Source organism: Myodes glareolus, chromosome 17 (genome assembly GCF_982192425.1).
Source record: "Myodes glareolus chromosome 17, mMyoGla1.1, whole genome shotgun sequence".
Classification (NCBI taxonomy): domain Eukaryota; kingdom Metazoa; phylum Chordata; class Mammalia; order Rodentia; family Cricetidae; genus Myodes; species Myodes glareolus.
In genome coordinates, this window is record NC_142042.1 from 27433658 (window position 1) to 27457064 (window position 23407).

The 23407-nt window shown below is 43.9% G+C and overlaps 1 protein-coding gene across 3 annotated transcripts; it reads right to left on the reverse strand.

Annotated features, from left to right (window-relative positions):
- Nucleotides 1-1103: 1103 nt before the first annotated feature.
- Etnppl (ethanolamine-phosphate phospho-lyase) lies at nucleotides 1104-21769 on the reverse strand. Of its 3 annotated transcripts, XM_085677709.2 has the most exons (14): nucleotides 21646-21769; nucleotides 21272-21427; nucleotides 18419-18537; nucleotides 18039-18198; nucleotides 16236-16310; nucleotides 12218-12308; nucleotides 10909-11025; nucleotides 8623-8705; nucleotides 7889-8117; nucleotides 6827-6981; nucleotides 5683-5772; nucleotides 4503-4633; nucleotides 2502-2569; nucleotides 1104-1408 (listed from the first exon to the last, which is right to left on the reverse strand). In XM_085677709.2, the coding sequence occupies exons 2-14, from the start codon at nucleotides 21325-21327 to the stop codon at nucleotides 1280-1282; spliced, it is 1503 nt and encodes a 500-aa protein (XP_085533835.2). In that variant the 5' UTR covers nucleotides 21328-21427; nucleotides 21646-21769; the 3' UTR covers nucleotides 1104-1279. The 3 variants fall into 3 exon arrangements, with proteins under 3 accessions (XP_085533835.2, XP_048312713.3, XP_085533836.2); XM_048456756.3 differs by lacking the exon at nucleotides 21646-21769 and having other exon boundaries at nucleotides 21272-21444; XM_085677710.2 differs by lacking the exons at nucleotides 21272-21427; nucleotides 21646-21769 and adding an exon at nucleotides 20896-21040.
- Nucleotides 21770-23407: the final 1638 nt, after the last annotated feature.

The window sequence follows — 23407 nt, forward strand, 5'->3', positions numbered from 1 at the left end:
TCTCTACTCATACAACTTCATGCTCTTGCTCTCTCTTTTCACAAAATAAACAAAGAAACAACAACAACAACAACAACAACACACACACAGAAGAAAATCAAGCCAGGCGGTGGTGGCGCACGCCTTTAATCCCAGCACTCGGGAGGCAGAGGCAGGCAGATCTCTGTGAGTTTGAGGCCAGTCTGGTCTGTAAGAGCTAGCTCCAGGATGGGCTCCAAAAGCTACAGAGAAACCCTGTCTCTAAAAAACAAAACAACACAGAACAAAAAAAAAAACAAGAAAATCAAAATAGACAAGCAAAAGACCAATAAGGGAAAAGCCAAAACAAAGCAAAATGGAACAAAAGGGTCTCAAAAAAAAAAAAAACCCACTGAGTTCACCTTGTGTTGGCCAGCTACTCCAGGGCATGGCCCTGCCCTGGGCTGTGATTAATATACCTAATGACACTTTCCAGGAGAAAGCTGACTTTCCCTTTGCCAGTGGGGATCAAGTGCAGATAGCTTCTTGGTTAGGGATGTGACCCTGTTTCTACCTCCCCCTCTCCGTGGGCCCTGTCTGGCTTGTAGCTGGGCAGGTCTGGTACATGTTGTCACAATCTTTATGAGCTCACTTGTGTATTGGTCCCATATGTGTATTGTTTCTGGAAGGCATTGCTTCCTTAGAGTTAGACAACTGTTTATTTTGCTTTTCATTTAGAGTAACTCAGGATTCACGTGCCCCATATCAGTTCCCCCAGGGTGGCCAGTGACCAGGATTCTCGGTGAGCACCGACCTTTTACCTTTTCCTCTGCACTCTGTGGTTCCTTTTGGAATGACTTCGATTCCCCTGCTCTCTGCGTTTTATAGTCATTATTTTTGTTTATATCAACTTTTATTTTATTAAAATCCATATATTTTATATATTAACCAATTTAGAGTATTTCTCAGGATTAAAATACTTTAATGTACTAATTCTCTGAATTTAAGGAATCCACTTGGCTTGTTTCTCTAATTTCAAACATTAAAGCAAGAGAAGCGCAACATTCAGCTGAGTTCTGCATTTGAAAATTCAGTTTTAGTAGAATACTTCTAGAATTGCAGGTAAGGAATCAACAGGCCAGAGGTTGAATTAATCATGTTGATGTAATTTATCACTTTGTTTATTGCTGTTACTAATCTACCCTTTAATGTACAAAGTAGGCCGACTGAAAACTCTGGTTTACAGGATGGCTAAGAGGTGAGATGCATCCACTCGCTCTCTTTATTCATGGATGTTTATCTGCCGATTAATGCTCATCCTTCATGTCTTGAGTCTTTTGCTGAGCAGCGTGCGCTGATCTGAGCATACACTGTTTCTCTTTCTGCTGTGGTTTTCCCTGGACTCGGTGGCGCCATGGTTGGGCTGTTCCACATGGGCTTCCTTAGGCACCTGCAAGACAGCCCCACAAAACTCCTGTGGACGTCCCTCTCTGCTATCAGCCAACCCCCTTCACATCTGATTTAACAGGACACCCCCACCCCATTTGAAAGACGATGGCGACATGGATTCCGAGACTCTGGACAAAGGGTGCAACTCCCTGCTGCGAACTCTTGTTTGTTCAAGCTGCTCGGTGAGTGCGGAGTGAATCCATTTTGCAACCATTATTCTGACCCAGATTTGGTAAACTATTCCTGCCCTTTCAATAATAATGGGTCCCTTGACTGGTTTGTGTTGTGTGAGGAGACAGAGGGTGTCTTGTTAGAAATCATTTGCTCTCCTTCAAACACCCTAATGTTTTTTTTTTTTTTTAACCATGAAAAGGACTTTGCTGACTGCGCTGGGTGTGCAGGCAGGCTCCGGGCACTGAATGTTCCCTTGCCATCTGAGCTATAAACAAATAACAAATTATGCAACAAAGCCTCTCAAGGTTTGGCTTTTCTGTTTCCAGGCCCGGGTGCTCTTTCTCACACCATGGGCAGCTCGGAAGGAAAATGGAAAAGCTTTCTGCTGGAAGCTCATCAAGAGCAGAAACTAGGCCACTCGGTGCCAGTGATTCCCCGGGGCTCCTGGCGGCTGTGGAAGCTTCCACGTAGCTCATTTCCGATCCAGTACTTGGTGTTTCAGAACGAGGTTGCTAAGGCCTGTGTAGATGGTGAAGAGCATTGTGGGAACTGAACAGCATCATGGGAACCAGGGGCTATTGCAGGCGACTTTCTGAGCCAGCAGGAAAAAGCTCAGATCAGGTTAGTTTCTCCCCATTTTTGAAATGAAACCTTTATAGGCCAGAAGAGGGAGGTCCTTTGTTTTTATTTATTTATTTTATGTGAGAATAAACCTGTGTGAATGGTAATTTGGTTTCATTTCTTGCAAACGATACACTGTTGGCTCTAGGAACTTAACTGTGCTCTCAAAATTGCAGTGATAACCATAGTTTAGCAAGGCTGCTTTTGTTCTTAATAGTTATTGTGCATTAAAGAGAGCCATCCCATAATTCCCCCAATGCTCTAAGCTTTCCCCTGAAAACAAAGCAGACACCTATTACCTTTGTTCTGCAAATTGTATTCTCAGAGATCACCCCGTCACTCTTGGTTTCCATGACTTCTTCTAAAACTAAATCAAAGAAGATACAGAGTTTGACCAGCATAATTAAAAATAGTGTCTAGGAATATCCTGAGGAAGGAAGGACTGGAGAGGCAATGTAATGCGCTTAACAAATGTTACTATTCCAATTGCTGGCTTGCATCTTTTTAACCTTCTTTCGTTGCTATTAGTTCATGTGTATGGGTGTTTTGCTTGTGCATATGTTTGTGCACCAAGTAGGTGCCTGATGCCCTCAGAAGCCAGAGGGTGATGGATCCCTTGGAGTTGGTGTTACAGATGGTTGTAAACCACTGGCTGGGTGCTGGAAATTGAACCCTGGTCTTTTGGTAGAGCAGTGACCACTTTTAACTGCTGAGCCACCTCTCTAGGTCTAGTATATAATTTGATTTTAGTTTTTCGCTGTTAATTTGTTAGGGACATGGCACTGAGATTGTTTTACCTGTGTCTGGTTCACATAGACAAGTTCTTTCTGGGCTGCTAGTAATATCACTTAGTTCAGTCTGAGTAGACTCAGACTTGGTGCCAGGGTTCTACTCTGTACTCTTCGACCTGATGCTGTGGGACCACAGGACACACCAGTTGGTGAGGATGTTTGACAGCATTGATTATGAGCGTGTTCTGAGTTTCCAGGAGAGACCCTACTATGAACAGCAGGATGATATAGAAGTTGTTAAACATTGCTGATCTACAATGTGTTGACTTGTGACTTCTCATTGTATTTTAACACCTAATGATTGGGAATTGAGCAGAGAGGCTCAATACATATCGATATAGTATGGATAAAACTAAACAACCATAAGGATGGGCTTACTATTTCAATAGTTCTAGGATTTTAACACCGTCTTACAGTGATTATTTACTTTCCAGTGTAATTTATTTTTTAAAGATTTATTTATTTATTATGTATACAACATTCTGCCTTCATGTATGCCTGCACGCCAGAAGAGGGCGACAGATCTCGTTACAGATGGTTGTGAGTCACCATGTGATTGCTGGGAATTGAACTCAGGATCTCTGGAAGAGCAGTCAGTGCTCTTAACCACTGAGCCATCTCTCCAGCCCCCACAATTTATGTTTATAGCAGAAAATAAATTAGTTAGTTCTGGAATATGAAAGAACAGAAGATAAAATGCCCACAGTGGGTCAGAGGTCTAGATGATAAACGCGTCCTCAAGGTAAACATAAACAGGTTGAAATCATTTTAATATTTGAGGATTTCTTGAAAACAAAAAATAATTCAAAGTGAAATGATTCAGCATATGGCCAAAATCTGTTCATTTATACCTTGTGATTTTTATTAAAACATTTCTCTTTTGTCTCCTTGGTTAGACTTTATTTGAACTGGGGTCTTTCTGTGCAATCCAGGCTGACCTTGAGTCCCTTGTCCTCAGGCCTTGTCACCTGAATGCTAGCTCCTTAGCTCTGCTTGTGGGTGGGTCCTCCCAAAGCAGGCTGATGCATCATTATCTCAATGGCTCAATGTTAGTGGTGTGAGCCCAGTGCAGACACACAGTTTGAAAAGCCTACTTATTGTCCACAGGAAAGAGAAATGGTTAACAAAACAGGGCGAACTGAGCGTGATGGTGTGCACCTGTAATCCCAGCAACTCACAAGGCTGAGACAGGAAGATCATGACTCTAAGACTGGCCTTGGCTACACAGTGAGACCTTGTTTAAAAAGCAAAACAACCAACACCCTTTCACAATTAACCAAACTAGTGGTAGCAGCAATGTGCTAATTTACTAAAAACATATTTGGAGTTGTGTGACTATATAAATGGGAATGTTTGATTTAACTGAGGTCTACATAGTTTACTTCTGCAGTTACCTGATTCTAGTTTGAAGAGGAAGTTATCCATTTTATATTTTTCCTTGTGTCATGATCCTGCTGAATAGGAGGGAAGGGCAGGGCATTGTAGAGCATCTTTAAGAAAGTGACCAACCTGTTAAGATGCCATCAAGGTGGTCCACCATGAACTTTGCATCTTCTTCTGTGAAGCACATGGGTGGCTTGATTTTGAGTACATTCCTGTGGGGGCCATCAGCACTGAGAAGCACCCCTTTCTCCTTCATCCTAATCAGTGCATGAAAGGACCATGAGCATGTACAGTGGGGATAGGGGGCAGTGAGCATGTGCAGTGGGGATGAGGGGCAGTGAGCACATGCAGTGGGGATGGGGGCAGTGAGCATGTGCAGTGGGGATGAGGGGCAGTGAGCACGTGCAATGGGGATGGGGGGCAGTGAGCATGTGCAGTGGGGATGAGGGACAGTGAGCACGTGCAGTGGGGATGAGGGGCAGTGAGCACATGCAGTGGGGATGAGGGGCAGTGAGCACGTGCAGTGGGGATGAGGGGCAGTGAGCACATGCAGTGGGGATGAGGGGCAGTGAGCACGTGCAGTGGGGGTGAGGGGCAGTGAGCACGTGCAGTGGGGATGGGGACAGTGAGCACGTGCAGTGGGGATGGGGACAGTGAGCACGTGCAGTGGGGATGGGGACAGTGAGAACGTGCAGTGGGGGGTGAGGGGCAGTGAGCACGTGCAGTGAGGATGAGGGGCAGTGAGCATGTGCAGTGGGGATGAAGGGCAGTGAGCACATTGCAGTGGGGATGGGGGGCAGTGAGCACGTGCAGTGGGGGGTGAGGGGCAGTGAGCACGTGCAGTGGGGATGAAGGGCAGTGAGCACGTGCAGTGGGGATGAAGGGCAGTGAGCACGTGCAGTGGGGAGTGAAGGGCAGTGAGCACATGCAGTGGGGGTGAGGGGCAGTGAGCATGTGCAGTGGGGATGGGGGCAGTGAGCACGTGCGGTGGGGGGTGAGGGGCAGTGAGCACATGCAGTGGGGATGAGGGGCAGTGAGCACGTGCACTGGGGATGGGGGGCAGTGAGCATGTGCAGTGGGGACGAGGGGCAGTGAGCACGTGCAGTGGGGGGTGAGGGGCAGTGAGCACATGCAGTGGGGATGAAGGGCAGTGAGCATGTGCAGTGAGGATGAGGGGCAGTGAGCACGTGCAGTGGGGGGTGAGGGGCAGTGAGCACATGCAGTGGGGATGAGGGGCAGTGAGCACGTGCAGTGGGGATGAGGGGCAGTGAGCACGTGCAGTGGGGATGAGGGGTCATGAATTGACCTATAGATGACGTGCTGGGCTTCGGCTGTTGCAGGCGTCCTTTCCTCATGGTCCTTCACCAAATCAATGCCAATAAAAAGGCCAACACCTCTGAAGAAGAGGAAAAAGAGTCCATGTGTACTCTCTGAGCCCCGCACTGTCACCAAATGACCTTTAATGTCAAACTGAGTGTGCCGTTAAGTGGAAACGCAGCTTGTTTTAACTAACTCAGGATGCCACTAGTGTGACAGTTGCTTCTCATGTTTGAAACAAGCGTTGCCATTAGAGATTTCCCATCTCACGTAGTTTTATAAGAGGATCGTACTTCAAACAGTTGTGTTTATATGCATGTATGTGTGTGTAGGGAATGCATGTGTACACAGGCATGTGTGTGCATGTGCCTATGGTGGTCAGAGGCCAGTCTTGGTGGTGTTAGTCGGGGGTCATCCTTCTAACACAGGGCCTCTCCCTAGATAGCCTGTGCGCACTACGGTTGCAGGTGAACCCCACTCACCTGCCGTGGTTATGTATGTTCTGGGGACTGATTTAGGTCCCTATGCTTGTACAGCAAACTCTTTACCCACTGAGCACGCTCTCCAGTCCTCAAACAACACTTGATGCCATTTAATTTCTCAGGGTACTCATGGCTGCAAGTTTTTATAACTATCTATGAAAACTACTCAGCAATGGAGATACCATTTTCCTCCATATCCACAGATAATTGGAATTATCTGTTCTTTCTTCCTTTCCTGGGCTTAAAATTATCCTAACTTTACACAGCAAAAGCCTGCAATTTTTTAAAGATTTATTTATTCATTTTGTATACAATATTCTGTCTGCGTGTATGCCTGCAGCCCAGAAGAGGGCGCCAGATCTCATTACAGATAGTTGTGAGCCATCATGTGGTGGCTGGGAATTGAACTCAGGCCCTTTGGAAGAGCAGTCAATGCTCTTAACCTCTGAGCCATCTCTCCAGCCCCCAAAAGCCTACAAATGTGAGGAAAGATATGTACCCCAATGTTTCCAGGGTGGTCCCTGAGTCCTGGATTAAGACCAACTCTTGCTCTCTCTGTTTCTCAGTGTTTTAGAAACTTGAGTTCAAGCTTTCAAGTTTACAAGACTGTTACGGAGAAACAAATGTATCCATGACGGTCGATCAACCCACCTGATATCCCCTATCAAAGGGTGCTTAGCTTTCTGTGCCTCTAGTAGCTCAGTGAGGTAATTCCCCACTCTGACAGCATTTCCCTGAAGGTTTTCTTTCTCAATTACATCCAGCACAGCCAACCCAACAGCACAAGACACTGGATTTCCTCCATACTACAGACGAAGATGAGAAAACAGCAATGGAATTAGTGGTAACTCTTCATTCATGAGAAACTTGGCATTCAACATGTGTGAAAAACAAAACCCATTTTAATGTCTTCAACAGTCACCACAAAGGTATATATTATTAAAGATAAGGTTGCTTATGTAAATGCCATGTATATAAATTTTTAAAATGTATTTTGTTTTGTAATACTAACCTATCAGGCTTAGAAGACAGAATGATTTTATTCATTGGAACTGAGTGAAAATTCACTCCTGGAAAATTCTCCAGGATATGTGTCTAGTGTGAGGGATTATAAGGGGTTTATTGGTTCATCCAAACAATCCAGAAAATATTAGATTGTGAATTAAAGATTCCAAAGTGTGGTTCAGTGAGGGAAACCAGTGTTTTTATCCCGAGAGATAAACAGCTAATCAATATTTTCTCTGAAAAACAAGCTCTTTCTATGCTTGGCCCCTTGCTTTTGCTGCTGTGCACACGGCAGTGACTCTCCCAACCTAAAGTGTTTACTTCGGGGGATAAAGCCAAAGACAGCTTTCCAAGGGTCAACACTGAGTCTCTCTTATGAGAGTTGACGGACATTCATGGTACCAAATCATCTAAAGCTTTCAAGGTGTTTGGGGAATTTCAATACAGCACAAAATAAGGAAGACCACATCATCTGTTAATGAAATAGCCCCCAAAGATTGGCAGGAAATCTATCCTCACAAAACTAACAAGAATGTTACCAGAAGAGGAAAAAGCACAAGGAAACAATCCAAAGGGAATCCAGGCTGGTGTGATTGAAGTTTGACAAGAGTATTAGAATGGTACGCTAACACAGAGCCCTTTTCTTTATTACCTAAGAATATGCATTAGTTTTCCCTCTTAGAATTAAAACTGTGAACCCAAACTTACCGTATTGAAATACTCTATGCCAGTGCTGCTGAAGGTTTCTGCAATTTCTTTGGTTGTCACCACACAGGCCATGGGGTGACCGTTGCCCATGGGTTTCCCCATGGTGACGATGTCTGGAATGAAGTCTTTGCCGCCGTGCGTTTGGAAGCTCCAGAAGTGCCTCCCAGCTCTGCCAAAGCCTACTTGGACTTCATCAGCAATAAACACACCCCCTGCCCTGCGAACATGTCTGAAACGCAAAGATATATGCGGATGAGTGTCCCCAGCACTACCCAAAAAAGACTATTGAACGCAGAGAAGTATTAACCCAAAGCCTCCGTCCGAGGACTCAAAACCATGCAGCAACGTTACAGGCTAATCGCAATTTCTAGATTAGATTTACTCCGTACGGGATGTATGCTACTTAAAGTAAGCTGTATTGCAACATTCCACTTGGGGAGAGAGTTGGACAAGTGGCTCTTAACAAGGCTAATCTTCACGTCTACTAATTGACAAGGCGTAGCTATGGGCCAGTGAGACAGGATGCCCAGCAGGAGCTGGGGTATAGTTTTGCAGGCTGGACTATGTTAAACCCTGTATCTGCTGGATCTTGGTTAAGATCAGGGACATTCTAGAGCCTCAAGGCAGCAGGCAGACAGCAGCAGTTTTTTTTATCAGCTAATCTGGAAGTATGACCTTATAGACTTGCCACAGTGCCCTCAGTTTGACCAAGGATGCCCAAGCCAAGTACATACTCAGCCACTTTCTGGAAGTAGCCTGCTGGAGGAATAATTTGTCCACCGCAACTCTGCATGGATTCAGCAATAAAGGCGGCAATCTATACAAAAGAAGATGGGGTCACAATCTATGCAAGATACCTACCCCCTAAAAAGTTTCCTATATGACAGGTTTTTATTTTTAAAGATTTATTTTTATTGATGTGTATGTGGGTGTTCTGCATGCATGCCTGTTTTCTATGTTCTATGTACATGCAGTGCCCAAGGAGGCCAGAAAAGGGCACTGGATCCTCTGCAACTGAAGTTACAGAGAGTTCTTAAGCTGCCCTGTAGGTGTGGGAACCAAACCTGGGTCTTGAGAGAACAAGCACTCTTAATGGCTAAACCATCTCTACAGCCTCAAGAGCACACTATATAAAGAAGATTTAACTTTATGTATGTGTGTATGTATACATGTGTGCAGATGTCGGAAGGCATAAAGCCCCCCCCCCCTTAAGATGGAGCTGTAAGTAGCTGTGAATCATCTGACTTTGGTGCTGGGAATCAAACCTGGGTCCTCTGCAAGAGCAGTGTGTGTTCTTGACGGCTAGCCATCTTTCCAGCCCTTTGAGTAGGTTTAAAATGGCTAGAAGCAGATCTGTGGTGCGTGCTACACAGTCTGCTAATTAAAAATAAAAGCTGCCTCTGGTGGAAGAGCGGTGATCTAAATGAAGTCCTACCCCCTGGGGAAATGGAAACCACGCTGAGAGCTTAATTAAGGGGCAATCTCTTTTGTCAGGCTGTGCCGAGTAAGAGTACTGTTTTGATGTCTATGACATGAACCTTTGCAAACTGATCGAGGTTCAGAAGGCATGGCCTTGGTGCCCATTCCCTAGTTAGCAAAATAGGACTGCCTGAGGCTAGAGTTCACACCAAGGGAGCAGGCACACAGCCTGGGGCTCCACACGAGCACTAGGTCTGGATTTGAAGCAGGCTTTCCTCAAAAGTGAGGCCTCTCAACAGAAAGTACAGGGGAAGCATGTCGGAGGCTAAGGAAGGAGAAGTTCAAAGTGGCAATCACTGATGGAAGAAGAGAGCTCAAAAAGGCATGAGGCAAGAAATCTAAGAGAACCAAATCTGCCCCCAGACTCCTACCAGCTGCCCGAACTGGGTTAAACTCTTTACTTCAGAGTTATTTAGTGTCTTAGCTCTAAAATGAGGCCGCCGGACTCTAGAAATTTCTGCTCTAATCTTCCATGATATCACAAGCACAGCCGACATTTACAAGTGTATGCCCCATATTTATTTTTTCACAGCTTTCAGCATTGGTAACCCGGTGGTATCAAGTCCCAAACTGTGTAGCACTGATATTGGGAAAAAACACCAAACCAAACCAAAACATCAAAAACCAACAATCACCTAGACCCTCCATTAGGAGCAGAGTCTATATCATTTTATTGAGGTAAAAAACATTTTTTTTTTTGAAAGCATCATTTACCATATGAAACTGCAGGGAGGAGACTCGGAAGCTTTTATGGAAGGTAGAGCTTTAGGCTCATTTGCACGAAGATGTCATAAAGGACATGAAAGCGAGGCAGGGGTGGGGGTGGCAGTGTGGAGGAAGGGGTGAGGGGTGGAAGAGCTACTCTAGAAAAAAAAATGGATCTCCTGTCATGAAGGCAAAAAAATTTTTAATTCACTGGAAAAGGCAAATCATTTTTATTTAATGAAGCATTTGTATCGTCATGTCTGTGCCATAAAACAGTTTGAAGGCTGAGTGTTGTCTAGTTGCATCTGATCTGCACCTACGCAACCCTACAGTGGTGGAGACTAGAACACGAATCTGCGGACAGCGGGGTGAAGACCGAAAGCATGAACTCCTTTCCTGCCCTCGAGAACTCCAGTGCTGTCTGGGAAGTCCAGGCCCAGGCGGAAAGATTGTTTTTCTGCCTTGGCGCAGTGAGGAGCCGAGCCTCAGTCCTGTGGTTTCAGAAGCCCCCTAGCTCCAACAGCACCATAGCTCCCCTGAGGATCTGAGAGCTGGGACTGCCCCCGACATTGAACCCCTCTGCCTCTTTGCTTCCCCACGACCCTCACAGTTGGGAGAGCCTGGCTCTAGGAACCAGACCCTGGGCAGTACGTGAGAGATCAGAATTAGCCAGCAGGACTAGAGAAGAAAGTGGTTTTCTTCTCCAAAACCAAGTGAAAATGTAACCAGCAAAGAACTGAATGGAATTTTCGATTTAATCCTTTCTCTTCTCTGTAGAGAAGTCTATTATAACTATTTCTGTAAAAGACGTTAAAAGAGTTTCCCATAGTGCCCACCTTCCTTCCTCTGCTCTGAGCATCTTCGATGATTTTCTTCACTTCATCTGCATAGGCTGTGGCTGCGTCTTCGTGGTCCTCTCTGTATTTCCCTCTGTAAGTATCTGGAGTTGGTGCCTAGAGCATCAGATGATACGGTTTCTCATAATTTGCCTCTTGGCCAAACTTGAAAACCAAGAGAGCATCTATTTTCCCCACCAGGGCGTGTCGGAGGGTGGTTGTGTTGACCCAAGAACCCCCAGTGCCTTTATCTCTGTACATTCTGAAGACTCTGAAGAGCTGACATCTTTGAATTGTGAGCTGGACCTAGACCCTCTAAATCAAAAATTTATCACTATTCACAGAGAAAGCAAATACAGATTGGCAGGTGCAATTATGTCATATAAAAATCATAAGAAGTGGAGACTGTACTAATGAATGTTTGTAAAACAAACTCAGACTGTCAATTATATCACAAACTACGATCACTTAACAAACTTGGGTATCTTAGTGCTTATTCTTAGAGCCTTGAAATAAAGCAGTGAGGTCTCTAAGAGTCCACTGACCCTCAACTAACACAACCATACGATGTGAATTTCACTGTTTCAACAACTTGTCTGGCTTCTCCACTTGATGTAATATACCTTTAAAACAATTCACATTATTTACATAATTATGATTTATATACATTTTTAAATTTTATTAGTTTTTAAAACGTTTTGGTCATTCCTTGTGGATTTCATATCATACAATCCTAATCCCACGCATCTTCCCATTCCTTCATATCTACCCTCTGCCCTTGCAACCCCCCCCCAATAAAATAAATTTTAAAAGAAAAACAAGAAGCAAAAACAAAACAAACAGAACAAATCAAAAGGTCTTGGCATGTGTGGCAAGACACAGAAATCACACAGTATATATACCCTGTAGTCCATAAACTTCTAAGTATTCATTGCAACAAGCCATTGGTCTGGTTTGAGGCCTCTGATTTTTGCTTTATGTAAATTATTTTGATGATAGTCGTAGAAACTCTCTTGACTCATGGTGTTGATCAAGTAGTAGTAATTAATTGGAAGAGTAACTAAAGACCGGTGGGCGCAAGAATGAAACAATAGCTGCTGAAAAACTCATCTGCCACTAAACTCTCCGGCCACGATTCTCAGTGTGAGCCACATGCTGCCAGTACGTGGCCCTCTGAGGTCAGCACGTTACATGACCGCTCTAATTCTTAGTTTCTTTCCCATGGTTCCATTCTGCTCCGAGGGTTGGGCTGGATGACAATAGACATTCTAGCCCCAGCATTCTGATGATAGGATTTAGGGATACTTACCACATGTACAAATTCCTTCTTAACATCTTTGCCCTTCTGAAACTTATAGGGACTGATCTCAATTAACGATGTCAGGTGACCGTGGTAAGCACTGAAATGGAAAACAAAAGCAATGGAAATTGCCCCAAGAAAGGTGTTTTTCCATATGAAAGCCAGTATTGTATACCACTCTGTATTCGTCGTCCGGGGAGAATTTCCTTGTTGGTGCCACAAATAACTGTATCACTGGATCTAGCCTTTCATGACAGTACCGGCCATTTGATATGTCCATTTTCCCTCATACATACAATGAAGTACCTGAGAAATCTAATGTGTCCTCATAGACATTGGTTTCCATTACAGTGGGAAAATAAACATTTTTGAATTTTGTTGCTAAATTAGATTCTCTAAATTTGAATGCTTTCATATCTTCATGCAATCCTGTGATTTGAGTTTTCTACATTCGTTTTTGTTTCATTGTTTTCTTTCTTTCTTCTTCTCTTCCCTCCCTTCCTCCCTCCTCCTCTTTTTCTCTTTTTGAGACAAGGTTTCTCTGTGAAACAGTCCTAGCTGTTCTAGAACTCTCTTTGTAGACCAGGCTGGCCTTGAACTCACAGAGATCCTCCTGCCTCTGCCTCCCGAGTGCTGGGATTAAATGCGTGCACCACCACTGCCTGGCTTAGTTATCTACATTCTTAAACACTTTAAGCATTTGTTTATTTCTTGTGTGTGCATAAGCAGCCTGGACCACTTGAAGGAGTTAGGGCTCTCCTTCCGCCATGTGGATCCAGGGGAATCAGACTCAGGCTGCCTGGCTTGCCAAGCAAGTACCTGCTGAGCCACCTTACCAGCCTAATTTTTTTTTTTTTAAAAAAAACATAGACTTCTCATACCACTGTCTGGCCTTGAACTTCTGGCCTCAAGTGATTCTTCTATCTCAGTTGGGACTATAAGCATGTGTCACCATGCCTGGTTAGTAAGTCTGAATTTGAATGTTTTCATATTTCCATGCAATCTTGTGATTTGAGTTTTCTACATTCTTTTTTGTTTCCTCCTTCCCTCCCCTCTTCCCCTCCCCACTTTCTACCCTTTTTTTGAGAAGGTAGAAACTTTTTAGAAGTGAAGGTAAAAACTTCACTTTTGTTTCTCTGTGAAACAGTCCCAGCTGTCTGTGTAACCCCCCCTCCACTGTGGCATTTTCTTTTCTTCTTCTTTTTTTTTAATTTTATTTTTACATCCTAGACAAAGATTCGTCTTCCTCCACTTTTCCCAGTCCCCTACTTCCCCTCATCCCCCATCCACTCTTCTTCCGCTGTTTCCCCTCAGATACAGGTAGGCATCCCATGGATCTCAGTCAGCCATGGTTTATCAAGCTGCAGGGAAAGCAGGTACCCCCTCCTCCACTAAAGTTGAGCGAGGCAATCCAGCAGGAAGAGTAGGTCCCCAAACCTGGCCACAGAGTCAGAGGCATTCCCTGCTCTCGCTGCCAGGAGTCCCATAGTTATATATTGAAGCACTGACTATGGCTTTCTGATTGGGCTGCTGTCTAGTGGATGGTCGGTTGGAGACACTAGGCTAACACTAGTTTTCTGGAAGAAAAACTTGGACTGAGAGGTGACTGTGTAGCTACAAAATACTTTTCTCTCCCTGAAGGCACAAATGGTGATGATATTCCTCTTTCTATTTCTTGTCCAGAAATGTAATCAGCAGATGTGGAGAGAAAGGTCTTAAAACCCACCCACAGATAATTCCAAATAGAGATCCTCTGGCCTAGGCCGGATAGGAAACTGCAAAGTAGCAACAGAAGGAGGAGACTCCTGACTGGAAAAATGGTAAAGAATACGAAAAGGCAACCCCAAGGAATGATAAAATCATAAATTTTTTTTTGAGGAGATTCTCAAATCAACAGTGCCAATGAAGATATGTCACACCCATTGGATTAGCAACAGTTGGGAAAAAAGAAAAGCTGGGTAGTATTGGGTTTGGTTAGACTTTGGAGAGGGGACCTTTCTTGTGCTGTGTCTGGAGTTGTAACCACACTGCAGACAAATATTGAAACCTTTAACAGCACCTTCATATACCTGGCTGCCGAGTCATCTTATTTCTGGAATTTATCCTTAGGGAATTCTCAGAATGTCCTGTGGAGGACGGTGTGGAAGGATTTCTGCTGGTTCTGGGAGCAGATGAAGTCAGTGCCTGTCACTGGGGTGCTGCCCAGTGAGAACAGCACTGTATAATACCTAATAAGGCAGCAACTCCCCGCATGGAGCTATGGGCACTGGCAGCATCTCTAGTCTGACCTGAGATGTGCTCTGGTGTGAAACAGACATTGCACTTTTGATACTCAGTGAAAAAAAAAAAGAAATGAAAAATACGTCAATGTAATTTATGTTGATTACATATTAAAATGACAGCACGTTGGCTACCCCAAACTACTGGAAGATTTAAAATCCCATACAAGGTTCACATTATGTTTCTATTGTCAGAACTGAGTTAGAGGAATGGAATGCCTTTCAGGAATTCTGTATGAGCTGAAACATGAAAAGGGAGATCTACACTAGCTTTGGTAAAGCAGATGCATGTAAGATAACATGTTTTACATCATGTAAAAAATTAAAGGACATGGAAGTACAGGCAGAGCTAGTTGGGAAGAGGAAAGGGATCTGTGGAAGTGGGAGGGAGACAGGAGAGTAATGGTGGAGAACATGATTGGAAAACACATGCACATGTATGAAAATGTCATAGTGAAATCCATTATTACATAGAGTTAACATGTACTAGTAAAACATTTCAAATAGCATAAAATAGATGCTAAATATATTATTATAGTCTCCCCTAGGTCCACAAGTATATAAATAAGTAAATAAATAAATATATGGTAAATACATTATTTTGCTTGTCCATAGGTGATGGAGGATGAGAATTTTATAAAAGAAACACCCCACCCCAAGTATGTTTACCTCCTATATACAGAACCTAAGAATATGTTTCATAGCAGAGGTGATTTTTTTAGGTGTACTGAGGACCACTCAATGAGAACATTATTCTGGATCATCTGGGAGGATCCCACACAGTAAGAAATGTCCTATCAGAGAAAGTGGGAGGCAGAAGCGTGATGGAGATGTGGGGATCAAAACACAGGCCGAGTCAGGTGATGACTGACTTTGAAGGTGAAGGGCCGGACTGCAAGCCATGAGACACAGACATTAGACATGGGAGAGCCAAGAGTTCCCACAGATAACCCTGATTTTAGCTCAGGGAGTCATTTTAGCTTTCTGACTTACAGAAACAATACAGATCACTTTGTATTATTTGAGCCCATAAGTTTGTAGCAACGGATGAAGAAGCAACAGAAAATGAATAATCCCTTTAAGAGGAGTCTACATGAGGTCTGTATTTAATTCCTCTCTGTAAATTTGTGGGCATAATTTGAACCCATATGTGGCAGTGTGGAGGGATATAAGGGCAGACAAAATAATTTTTAAAATGTTAGTAAATATGGATGTCAAACATCTTGTTTAAAATTAGCAAATTCATGTTCAGGAGGTAATACGATCATTCGTGGCCACGAGCAGACAAAAGCGCTAAAGTTTTAAATGTGCTATGAATTGCATATTAATTAATATTAATTTAGTATTAAGTACAGTGGATAATTCCAATAGTGAAGCAAATGTTTGGATTTTAAAGAAATTACCCTTATTTTTTTAAATTTTGAAAATAATTGAGTTATGCAGAGGCAGCAGCAGGTGCGATTGTGTAAAATGTCAGCCCGGCTTCACATCAAGCACACAAGGCTGCAGGTTTCAAGACACGCAGGAAGGTCTCCCCCATTTTCAGGGGCTTAGAAAGTAAATCAGCCTCTGGACTCAAGCTAAGTTCAGCACCTTATCGTGGAATTCCAAACCACTGCTCCATGACAGTTCCATGACACCCTCCTCCACAAGTGCCTGTGTTTTAGTATAGATAGGTTCGGTACAGATTGGCACACTTCTGGCTCTGAAGGGGCTTCTCCCTTGGAAACCCTGTGCCTAAGACTTACTGGTCAAGAGTGATCACATCCTGGTGGCCTCGGAACTGCCGTGCCAGACGTAAGGCTAAGTCATTGGCTTCGGATCTATTGAGGTAAGACAGAGAAGGGACAAATGACAATCTCTTTTTAAAATGACTCAGTGTTAGTTACAAAAATTGTAAGACGACCTTTATCCAGAAAAGCATAATGCAGAATTGAAGTTTCTTTCCCACTCCTTCTGGTCACCCTAAGTTCTCAACATCATTTTCTTCTTCCTTCCTTCCTTCCTTCCTTCCTTCCTTCCTTCCTTCCTTCCTTCCTTCCTTCCTTCCTTCCTTTCTTTCTTTGTGTTTTTTTTTTTCCAAGACAGTGTTTCTTTGTAACTTTGGAGCCTGTCCTGGAACTAGCTGTTGTAGACCAGGCTGGCCTCAAACTTACAGAGATCTGACTGCCTCTGCCTCTTGAGTGCTGGGATTAAAGGTGTGTGCCACCACCGCCCAGTTCAATGTCATTTTCTAACACATGTGTCACAGCCATTAAGGACCAAGACACAGAAGAAACCCAGAAAAATGGCCCACTTCACGTAGTCGCATCAGTGATGACTCGTTTTAAGGATCCTGAAAAGCCCATTGTATACCCTATCTAGGAGGGATGGAAGACCCTTAGCTGCCATTGAATACCCTATCTCAGGAGGGATGGAAGACCTTTAGCCTGGCTGCCAATCCATGTCACAGGGACTCATTATTTGATTAAGGAAAGAACATCATCGCGTTATTTACCTAGTTTAAGAGTCTAAGTATACTTTCCTTATTTGGATAAACATTGCTCAAGGGATGCTTGTGATCAGCTGAGCATTTGCTTCTGTTTATTCTCACAATAAGGCTGCAAGGCAAGTGTTGCCATCTCCTTTTCTATGGGAACCAGAGCAAAGTTTACAGCTGATTGGACATATGGCCAGGATTTAGATAGATGCCTGGGATGACTTTGAGACTATTATTTTTTTTTTTGCAGGAAATGTGCAGCATCACGCGTGTTCTCTAATGACAGCGCTGCTTGGAACCACGTTCCTCTTTGATAGTCTAGGATTCTCTAAAGATGACAACCACTATACTTCACTTATAAAAGGCAAGGATGACTTCTAACAATACAGGAGATCTTCAAAGACTGCCTCAGTTCCTTCTAAAACAAAATAATGGTGTGCTCATTATAAAATACCTTATGGAAAAACGAGTCACAGAAAATCACACAAGCAGACATTATAGCTTTCTAAATAACAAATTCAATACACTTAACCCTTTAAAAACAGGAATGCTATATACAGCTTTCCTCAAATATGAGTTCCTTGGGCATGCATCTGCATACCATACTTTCTGATACCTGTAGAGTTATCCACAGAATGGGTACATAACCATTTACGCTTACAAAATGTAAAAGTTGGAATGTATCTTCACTTGAATTTCCTCGTGTTTGTGTTGGGAAAATATGCTCAATTATTGTAGAAAAGCAAGTTAGTAAAGAAAATCTTATGAAATTACCACTTGTTTAGTAGGGCCATTTATTTGCTGAGATCTGCATTTATGTATTGAAAAGGCTATGTGAGCCCGCGATTTGCATTACACACTTTACTGAGTGACAAGATGATGTCACTGTATCCTGTTATGCTCTGAGTTTTGAAATGAACGGTACAGAAAGGTCCGCTCCTAATAAAGGTTACTTAGTGAGTGGCAGAATTTCCTTAATTTTTTTCTAGACATCTGTGTCACACCACACATCAAAAGGAAAAGGTACACAGGCGTAAACGGGGAGTGAGGATGCCAGAAACCAGACACGTACCCCGAATTTGTAAAGTAGCAAACAGAGAGCCTCTTCGGCAGGGTGGCTGTAAGGCGCTTGGCGTACTCCACGATGTTGTCGTGGAGGAAGCGAGAATTCGTGTTGAGTAGTTCCATTTGTTTCGCTGCGGCTTTGACCACTTCTGGGTGACAGTGTCCCACTAAAATGTAGGACATGAATAGTCAACAGCTCTAAGAGCTTGGGAGGAGAGGGGAATTTTGATGGAAAAGGAAAAAGGGGTTGGATTCCTTTCTCCCCGCATTTTGCGGAAGCTTTTTCCTTTTAGGACGACTCAGCAGCCGGACAGCTGACATGAAATTTCCCGAGACAACCGGGCTCTACAGTCATTTCCTCCAAAGCTCTGCGCACAGGATGCTTACCGTGAGCCACGTTGTTGATGCAATCCAAGTACCTTTCACCTTTCTCGTCAAACATGTACTGCCCCTGGGCTCGCATTATTTTGATGGGATCCGCAGCAAAGAAAACCTTGCAAGAGGGCCTAGATGTAGGCAAAGGAAATACTTTGGTCCGGTCAGACAACACAGTATTTTTCCTTCTCAATGGAGGTCAATCATCAGTTGAAAATTAAAACAAATTTCAATCATAAGGGAAAGGGAAATCAGAGCTCATACGACCTCATCATTTTTTCATTCTGTATTAGTTTGGACTCCCTCCTCTTAATCCACCGTGGGTGTCACTGCTCACATTTCTTAGTTAAAATTCCCACAGTTTAACAGCTCTGTTGATAGTTGCATGAATCAGCTTACTTAAAACTCAGCTTTCTTTGGGACATTTTACTCCACTGGAACAAAGTTGACCACCCTCACATAGGGTGAGAACTATTAATTTCCTTATAATTTTGAGAAAGAGAGAGAGAGGAGGGGAAATAGGTGTAGGTCTTACATGAGATAATACTTATTAACTAACAGCAGTTTCTGACATCTCTTGAGAGCCAAGGAGGAAAGTACCTTTAAAAGGCACCGAGCCCTCTGCGGCCTGCAGCGCTCAGTAAGACCCAAGGTTCTCTGTGTGCCTCCTAACTCGTAGATACAAACTAACTATTGAGTTTGAGTCCACAAGAATTCTTTCCTTCCTTCTTTCTTTCCTTCCTTCCTTCCTTCCTTCCTTCCTTCCTTCCTTCCTTCCTTCCCCCCCCCTTTTAAATTTTAGCTGACACTGATAAACAATATAAACTAGCCTGCTGGCAGTGCCACATGCCTTTAGTCCCAGCAGGAGGGAGGCAGAAGGATCTCTTAGTTCAAGGATAGCCTGGTCTACAGAGTGAGTTTCAGAATAGCCAGGACTATACAGAGAAACCCTGTCTCAGAGACAAGACAAAAAAAGAAAAAAAAACTCTACATAAACTAGGAGATGGGCTATAACTCTCTCATGAACTGCTTTTCTAACAGACAACAAGTGCTGAGATCCAATCTTTAATATTGCACAAAAAACCTACAACAACTTTTACCATAGCCGTAAGTCTTTTTAAAGTTTTAGGTTACCCACTACTCTGGATAATCAAAACGCTTTCTAAACAGTTGCACATCATCTTAATAAATATTACAAAATCTCCATAAACCCCTAGGATATATGCAGAGTTCTTATCCATATGCAAAAGCATCAAAATAAAAACAGTTTTAGGCTTAAATGTCCATTGAGCCAAGCTCAGAAACCTCAGTGACGTTTGTGTTTTGCTATATACTATGCCATAAATGTTCATGGAAATAACCACGAATTATGGGGGCTTATTTTGCTCACAAAAGCATCCCAGAACAAATCAATTTAAGTATTTAAGATGTGAAAGCCATTTATTCGATACAGGACAAGTGCCACTCCAAATACATAAAAATTATCTTTGTAGTATTTAGCTCTAAGTTATTTATAGTTAGTTATTAAGTTCCTTATAATTTGGAGAAAGAGAGAGAAGTGGGAAACAAGTGTAGGTATTACATACGATAATAATTATTAAAACATTTAGCGGTTTCTGACATATCAAGTGTTTTTGCTTTTGTTTTGTCTGAGACAGGGTTTCTCTGAGCAGTCCTGGCCATCCTAGAACTCAGAGATCCGCTTGCCTCTGCCTCCCTACTGCTGGGGACTAAAGGCATGCACCACCACCAGTAGACTAGTTTATATTCAGCATCAGCTAAAATTAAAAGAGAGAGAGGGAGGGAGGGAGGGAGGGAGGAGGAGGAGGAGGAGGAGGAGGAGGAGAGAGAGAGAGAGAGAGAGAGAGAGAGAAAGAGAGAGAGAGAAATTCTTGTGGACTCAAACTCAACAGTTAGATTGTATCTACAAGTTAAGAGGCACACAGAGAACCTTGGGTCTTACTGAGCGCTGCAGACTGCAGAGGGCTCGGTGCCTTTTAAAGGTAATTTCCACCTTGGCTCTCAAGAGATGTCAGAAACTGCTGTTAATAAGTATTATCTCATGTAAGACCTACACCTATTTCCCCTCCTCTCTCTCTTTCTCAAAATTATAAGGAAATTAAGTACATGCGCACTATGGACAGCTGCTTCCACAGTGTTAGGGCACAGTCTGCATTGTCCTTTAAAAAACCCATACACAAGATATTATCTTGCTCATTCTCCTTTGCTCCTGGAATGTTAATAATATGACTTGACAGGGATGAATGAACACGACACCTAGCCGGGACCAGAGTTCAGGCCAGTCTTTTATACACAGTTCTATTATTAACACATAACACGGACAGAACAAACGCCAGGAGAACACAGCATTTAAAAATCGACGTGAGAACCCTGCTTAAGGAGAAGCTATAACGTGCCCGCGAAGCCCCTGCGTTTTATATAGGGGATTTAAGTTTTCTGCTAGCTGCTGAAACTCTCTATTGCCTCACCAAACACAAGGAAAAAGTTCACGTTAAACAGAAGTTGCCAGAATGAGTTTGTTTTCGGAGCCATCACTCAAATGATTTCTGAATTCAGATGTAGAGTCGATGAGCATGGAGGCGTGTTCTCCCCAGTCCGCTCGCTGCGCTCATTTCCCTAGGCTGGATACCCGCTTTCAGGAGAGTGTGAGTTGAAGGAGCCGGCACCTCCAGCCACCTGCTGCCCCGCCTCTGGGAGCCGCAGAAGGCTCAGGTTGGGGCTTCCAGCTGCACCTCCCGGCAGGCAGGACTCTCCTTCCAGAGCCTGGGGGTGTGGTACTCTGTCTCTCCCACCCAGTTCCAACCGTTTGCCCTATGCCTCTTTCTGCCCGCTAAGGCTCCTTACCCGATGTGCTTGCCCCGCAGCGCCAGGGTGTCTTGTTTGCTATACAGCTCGCTCATGGTTGTGCCCTTCCAGTCAGTGTGCCTGCCTCCGGAGGAGCCCGGGACGCAGAGGATATATTTTCCTTCTGAGGTCTCCTGCCCTGGGCATCGGAGGTCACTGGTGGCATTAACCATCTGGGGTCATTCCCTTTTTAAGTGTTGCCTGCCTTTGCCCTTCGCCAAGTCCCTCCCTCCCTCCCGCTCCCCTCCTCCACCTGGTGCCTGCCCCCGCAAGTCAGCAGCGGCCACCTCCGCACCTCCCAGTCGGACTGGCTCCAGTCTCTTCTCTACAGATGTCCCCTGCCCCTCCCCACCTTGTAATTCCATTTACCTCACCTTTTATTTTCCTAACTTTGCCTGCATCTGCTTTTCTTCCTCCTCTTCCTGTAAATTCCCGCTTTCAGCCTCCTTTTTAGTGCATGCGTATATTATCTTGTGAATCAAGCCTGCCATTTACTGTACACAAGTAACAAACAGGTTAGACTCCCTTGTCACAAGACTGGGACTCAGCCTGTGCCTCAGATGGGGAGTGGTAGATCTGGTATTCCGAACATCTACTCTTTTGTTGTTGCTGTGGTTGGTTGTTTGTTTGCTTTTGTTTTCCGAGACAGGGTTTCTTTAAGTACTGGAACTAGCTCTGTAGACCAGGCTGGCCTTGAACTCCTAGAGACCTGCCAGCTTCTGCCTCCTCCTAAGTGCTGGGATCAAAGGCAGGCTGCCACCACTGCCCAACTCCAAACTTCTACTCTTAATAGTTTCAGGTAGACACAGACCTTCAATCTCCGATGGCTATTTCTTATCCCACATTCCCTCAGTTCCCAGTAGTGAACTTGGTTCTCATTCCTGCACCCCCAACCTCCAGGATGGTTTCTCATACTCATGGAATTTTAAGTTAAATATGAAGATTGATTGAACCTTAATTAAAAGTTACCACTGGGTCATAATAAATGACTTTTAGAACTAGAGGTTACCTTGTAGGAACTGTTGATAAGAACCAAGAGGCCTTTAGGGAAGGAGCCTGTTCAAGGTTACACAACTGCTTAGCCCGAAGCCAGGCTGTAGAGCTCCGGTTAATTCTGTGCTTTGGGAGGCCAGCAGAGAAAGCCTAATTTGTTTTAATTCATCTAATAATCATTTGAGTAAAGATATTAACTTATACTGAAGTACATCTAGGGCAATTTATTTTTCTAAAATAGGTGGAGGAAAGGAGCAAAGAGCGCCAGGGTATTTGGATGAAAAATCTCATGGATAATCCTGCTGTAATTTTGAAAGATGTTGCCTACCAGAGGTCATACCAGGAGAAGTCAAGAATGGCCACACCCTTTCTGCGAACCCCTACTGTAAATCACGTTCTTTACACAATCTCTCAGAGTTTTGAGTTCCAAGTCCGGTTCATTCACGAGCTGACTGGGCTTCTTCATATTTGAGGATCGTATTTCTTAGTGTGAAGAAAATGATCTCTCTCGGCTTTAAAGTAATGCAAATAAGTCTTAAATGAAGTCAAGACTTGGTGTCTCTGAAGAAGAGTCCCAAGCCCTTTCCTTTTTGGTTACTTTGCATTCTTTCCCAGTGATCTGATGATTCTTTTGGCTTTTGATGTCAGCCATGTGCCAAGTTTACATCTCCCTGCCTACCCTCCTTGCCCATCCGCTCTGTGCCTTTCTTCGCAGTCCCAGACTCACCCAACTTCCTTTTCTGGCATCTTCACATCTCCTAGACTATCAGTCTCGGCTAGCTCAAACCGAAAGCTTTGTTCTACCTCGCTGGGGGCTGTTTTGAAGTCCTAAACCGTTGCTTTGGAAAATCTTGCTTTACTAGGCCTTTATTGGCTCACTTACTCTCTAGCAAGTGCTCACCCTCTCCCAGGAATGATGTCCTGGAGGTGGGACAGTTAACCAGGTGGAGTAGCCCTACCCACCAGAGTCCACTACTCTCAACCCCCTCCCTCCCCACCCGCAGAGTCTTTCTCACTCCCAGGGACTCAATAGCTCTGGCTCTGCTCTGTTCAGTATACAGGTAGTAGACACAGGTAGTTAGAGATTGATGTGTGGGGCGGTCTGAGCTGAGATCTGCTGTAGGCGCAGGTGGTTACAGATTG